General features: G+C 54.4%; 1 protein-coding gene across 1 annotated transcript; it reads right to left on the reverse strand.

Moving 5' to 3' along the window:
- Positions 1 to 1,266: 1,266 nt before the first annotated feature.
- On the reverse strand, positions 1,267 to 2,876 carry KCNA10 (potassium voltage-gated channel subfamily A member 10). The gene has a single exon (XM_015075840.3). It carries the CDS (start codon positions 2,800 to 2,802, stop codon positions 1,267 to 1,269), a length of 1,536 nt encoding a protein of 511 aa, XP_014931326.1. The 5' UTR covers positions 2,803 to 2,876.
- Between the last annotated feature and the right edge of the window lie 2,116 nt (positions 2,877 to 4,992).

The following is a 4,992-nucleotide window of genomic DNA, read 5'->3' on the forward strand; positions in this document are numbered from 1 at the left end:
GGAGGCAGGGTAAAGACTTCCTTCTCCGCCTTTTGGGGGAAACCGTCTCTCTCATCCTGGGAACTTGGTGGGCGGAGCAAGGATCCCCTCCTGAGAGGGCAGTTTCTCAGGTGAGCCTGCCACCACCACTGCCCTCCTTGGGGAGGCCTGGGATCTGGGCACACGTCTTAGGGCCCTGCTGCTCCCACCCCGGCTGTCCCCCAGGCTTCTGGCCAGTTCCTCATGACTCAGTGGCAGCTGAACCCCGAGGCAGGTGGACAGGTTCATTTTCCTGGAGCAGCACTCTGAGGCCCTGGTGCACACCCTTTCCATGCTCAGGATCGCCAGCCTGTGTGCAAATTCAGAGAGATGGGAGTGTTTCTGCTTGCTTCCTGCCCAGGGAAGGCACTGGGGAGCAGGAGCTCAGGCAGACGCCGCCTTCCCAGGCTGCAGGGAGATGCTGGAGTCTCTGGGAAAGAGTGTTCCTGCCCCGAGGTCTGCTGGGTCCTCTCAAAGACAGAGCCCTCACAACCCTCTCCCTTCTCTCTCCCCCATTCCATTGCCTCCACAAGCAGAACGAGCACTGGACGAGAAGGTAAGTGTGGGTTCCAGCACCGGCCGTGTCACCGTTTCTGGGTAAGTCGCTGTCCCTGGGTTTGTTCACCTGCAACATAGGAATGATGATCCAATCTGCTCTCCCGGTTATTTTGAGATGCAGTGAGATAGTGTTGGTGAAAGAGCTTTGGAAAATTTAGGCAACGTGACACAAGTGTAAGATATTATTATTAAACAACCCGAGCTCGTACTCACGGCTCCCAGCAGTCCCTGGCCTTTTAATATGCTTCCTTTTGGGAAGACCAAAGCCAGGGCTTCTTCACCTTTAATGTGGAAATGAATCACTCGGGATCTTATTACAAGGAGAATTCTGACTCAGTAGGTCCGAGGTGGGCTTCGATTCTGCATTTCCTTGCTCCCAGGTGATGCCAATACTGCCGGTCTTGGGGACCACAGGTGAGCAGCAGGGACCAGAACCGCCCCTCATGGAAAAGGACAATGAAATCTTCCGACAGTTGGTTGAGAAGAAACAGCTTAGAAAATATGGCGGAAGTATGGGTTGATTCAAACAGCTTGTGGTCAGAGATGGCCTGCTGTTCCCAAAGGATGAACTTTGGTCTTTGGAAAAACGGAGAGCAAGAGGCAGGGAGGAGAGAGAGAGAGACTGTGAGGGTGGGGAGAGAGAGACAAAGAGACACAGGGAGACTCAGGGAGCCAAGGGCCCTGGACAAGTCACTTCCTGGACCTCTCCGTGGAGCAGCCACCATTGGTCTTACTAAGAGAGTCTGTGCTGCCCATTCTTGAGCCCGCACTGTTGAGGATTTTGTCGATTTCACCGGGGATGTTTTGCTTCTCCTCATTCTCAGTCTCCCGATGGTAGAAGTAGTTAAAGTTGGAGACGATGACAGGCACAGGGAGGGCAATGGTGAGGACCCCAGCGATGGCGCACAGAGTGCCCACAATCTTTCCCCCGGGGGTGGTTGGGCACATGTCACCATAGCCCACAGTTGTCATGGTGACCACTGCCCACCAGAAGCCATCAGGAATGCTGGAGAAATGGGACTCTGGCTCATCCACCTCGGCAAAATAGACCGCGCTGGAGAAAAGGATGACCCCGATGAAGAGGAAAAAGATGAGCAAGCCCAGCTCCCGCATGGAAGCCTTCAGCGTCTGGCCCAGGATCTGCAGCCCCTTGGAGTGCCTGGAGAGCTTGAAGATGCGGAAGACGCGCACCAGCCGGATGATCCTCAGGATGGCCAGGGACATGTTCTGCTGGGTGCTGGGCTCTGTCTCCTGGACCAGCTCCGTGATGAGGGTTGCAAAGTAGGGGATGATGGAGATGATATCGATGATGTTCATGATGTTCCTGAAGAAGTCGGTCTTGCTGGGGCAGACCACGAACCGGAGCACCAGTTCAAAGGTGAACCACACGATGCAGGTGGACTCTACCATGAAGAAAGGGTCAGTGAACATGGTGTGGGAGAGGACCGCCTTGCTCGCGTTGAGGCTGGGGTCTCTCACCACCTTCAGCTCCCTCTCTTCCCGGAACTCCGGCAGCGTTTCCAGGCAGAAGATGGTGATGGAGATGACCACAACCAGCACAGAGACCACGGCCACCCCCCGGGCAGCGCTGGAGCTCTCAGGGTACTCGAAGAGAAGCCAGAACTGCCGGTGGAAGTCATCGGTGGGGAGCAGTGTTTCAGGGTCTTTGATGAAGCCTTCATCCTCCCGGAACTGGTCCATGGCCTCGTTACCCAGCTCATAGAAGGAGATCTCATCGGCAAAGACGTCGATGGGGACGTTGGCGGGGCGCCGGATTTTCCCACCTGATTGGTAATAATACAGGATGCCATCAAAACTGGGCCTGTTCCTGTCAAAGAAATACTCGTTTCTCATGGAGTCAAAGAACTGCATCCTTTTGTCCCGGTCTCCCAGGAGGGTGTCTGGGAACTGACTGAGGGTTCTGAGCTGGGTCTCGAACCTCAGCCCAGCAATGTTGATGATCACCCGTTGGTTTCCTTCATTCAAGACCACTGGCTCGGGCCCTGGGGGATCAACATAGCCGCCTGCGAGCTTGGAGAAGGCCGTCTCATGGTTGGTGCTGTCACCGATGAGGATCCTCCAGTTGGAGAAGGGGCTGCTCCCTGGCCGGCCTTTTGGGCTGGTTGGGTCAAAGTCTGTGGCGTAGCCTGGCTCTTCCTGGATTTCGTCTGCGTTATCAAAATTGACCAAAGCAACCTCCATTTCTTTCCAGCCACACACATCCATCCTAGGGGAGTCAGGAAAGTAGCATGAAGACCCTCAGTGTTCCCTGCGTGCCGCGAGCTGTGGAGAGGAAGAAGGTCATTATGTAGGAAGCAGGATCATGGCCTACCCATGGGTTAGTAATGACATTTTTAGCCTGGGAAGGAACCTCATGGCTGCTGGGGCACCGTTCTTCTCTCGAAAGCCACTCACACCCCCCGAGCTTGCACACACGAATTGCCCCCACTAGACGCAATTGCAAAGGAGCCTGGCCGACAGGGAAACACTTCCTCCAGCCAAGGAGGGTCTCCGTACAGGACGGCAGACAGAGGCCATAATGAAAGAGGAAGTCGATGCTTCTTAATAACCGAGTAGCTCATTTTGTGTTTGGATGACGTCCGCCAGTTCCCCCAACGCTTTTCCGTGCCACCTCAGCCAGCTTCTTTCTCTCACGCTTTGCACGTTCTCCCTTAGCTCTACCACTCCCTCCTGGGCCAAGCGCTGGGGCGAGTGGGGTACAAGAGCCCAGCTGATTCTGCTGGGAAGGGAGAACGAGAGAACGGAGGCGGGTGGGCAGCAGACGGACCCTCTGCAGCAGTGCGTGCAAGCTGTCTGGGCCCGAGCCCCTCCTCTGTAACTGCCAGGGCTGTTTGGAGGCTACACTAAATGAGACGGCATATGTAAAATGCTCTATCTGGTGGAAGGAGCATTAAATTATAGCTATTATTTTTGCCAGCTTCTTCACACTGTAGGAACTTTAAAAGCCGACAGCCATTGGTATTTTTTTTTTTTTTTTGGCATACGTTTAAGATGTTTATGGGGAATGATTTCACTTGGAAAAATCATTTTAGGCAGGTGGGAAGTAGGTGTGTTTGCACGTGTGCGTGTGTGTGTGTGTGTGTGTGAGAGAGAGAGAGAGAGAGAGAGAGAGAGAGAGAGAGAGCTCATTGGGGACAGGGTTAAGGAGAGTTTGCCCAGTGGGCTTGGGTATCTACAAACACAGACTGAGTTTTCTTCTTCGGGTCCACTCAGGCTTCGGTTTCAACTCAAGGACACTAAGGCCTAGAAGGCTGGGGGATGCAGGTGGGAGAGAGGTAAAATCCATGGTGGCCAGAACCTTGGAGTTTCATATCTAAGGATACCTTGAAGTATACAGTGTTATAGTCTTTTCAAAAATAATTCCTCATTTGCTTGTCTCACTAAACGGCAATAATTGTGTGAGTTTGGAAAACGTTATTTCCCTTTTACAGACGGGAAAACTGAGTCACAGGGACCAAGTGGCCTTCCCAATATCATGCTAGGGGTACAGATCCCCAAGCTGAGCCTGCCTCCTGGCCCAGGGCCTTTCCTGCTAGATCAGGGGACCCCTGTGTGGAAGCTGAGGCCTTGTGGGGAGCTGCGGGCCGGGGCCATGGAAGTGGGGGGCGCTCTGAGCCCCATCAGTCCCATGCACTCTTTTCTCAGTTCGGGTGTGGAGCTCAGATCTGGATGGTCAGGCCTAGTGGAGCCCCTGCCCTGCTTCTTAGGAGTGTGCGGCCTTTGCAGGCTGCCTGACTTCACTGAGCTGCTGCTTCGTCGGCAGTGGAGTGGGAGAGGATGTGCCCACCACCAAGCATGTCAGACGCTGGTCCTTGGTGACAGGTGTTGGCCCTCGGTGATCGGTAGGGTGATTCAAGGCAGGATGGAGCAGTGGTTAGGAGCTCTGAGCCAGGACCCAGTTGATGTGAACTAGTGTCCTGGCTCTGTGCACAGTAAGCCCTGGAGAAATGTTCCTTCACTGTGACCCATGTGATAAGTTAGGGGGCTTGTCCTGGGCCACTCAGCTAGGTAGACCTGGGGCCCAGGCTCCAGCTCTGTGCCATCTGGTGACATCAAAGCTGTATCTTTTCTCCTTTGGGGTCCTGGCACCGGAGAGGGGGGATCCTGCTTATCTCCTTCTTGGTGTGAAGGAGATAAGCACTTTCTCCAGGCTGAGAGGAAGGGGTGCCATCCAAGGCCCCTGGGACAAGGGCTTGGGAACCACTTCTGAGTGGCTAGGGTGGGCCCTTATTAGGAACCTTCTCTGGAGGCCAGAGGCAGAAGGCATGTGGGGATTAGGGAGAGCTTCCTTGGCCAAATAATTAACTTCCTCTCCTGGAAGCCAGGCCATTTGCCTTCTCCCTCCTGGTCTCTTCATTCCCAGCTCATAATGGCAGATGGGAAGGCGGCTGAAGA

The sequence above is a fragment of the Acinonyx jubatus genome, chromosome C1 (genome assembly GCF_027475565.1).
Source record: "Acinonyx jubatus isolate Ajub_Pintada_27869175 chromosome C1, VMU_Ajub_asm_v1.0, whole genome shotgun sequence".
Taxonomy (NCBI): domain Eukaryota; kingdom Metazoa; phylum Chordata; class Mammalia; order Carnivora; family Felidae; genus Acinonyx; species Acinonyx jubatus.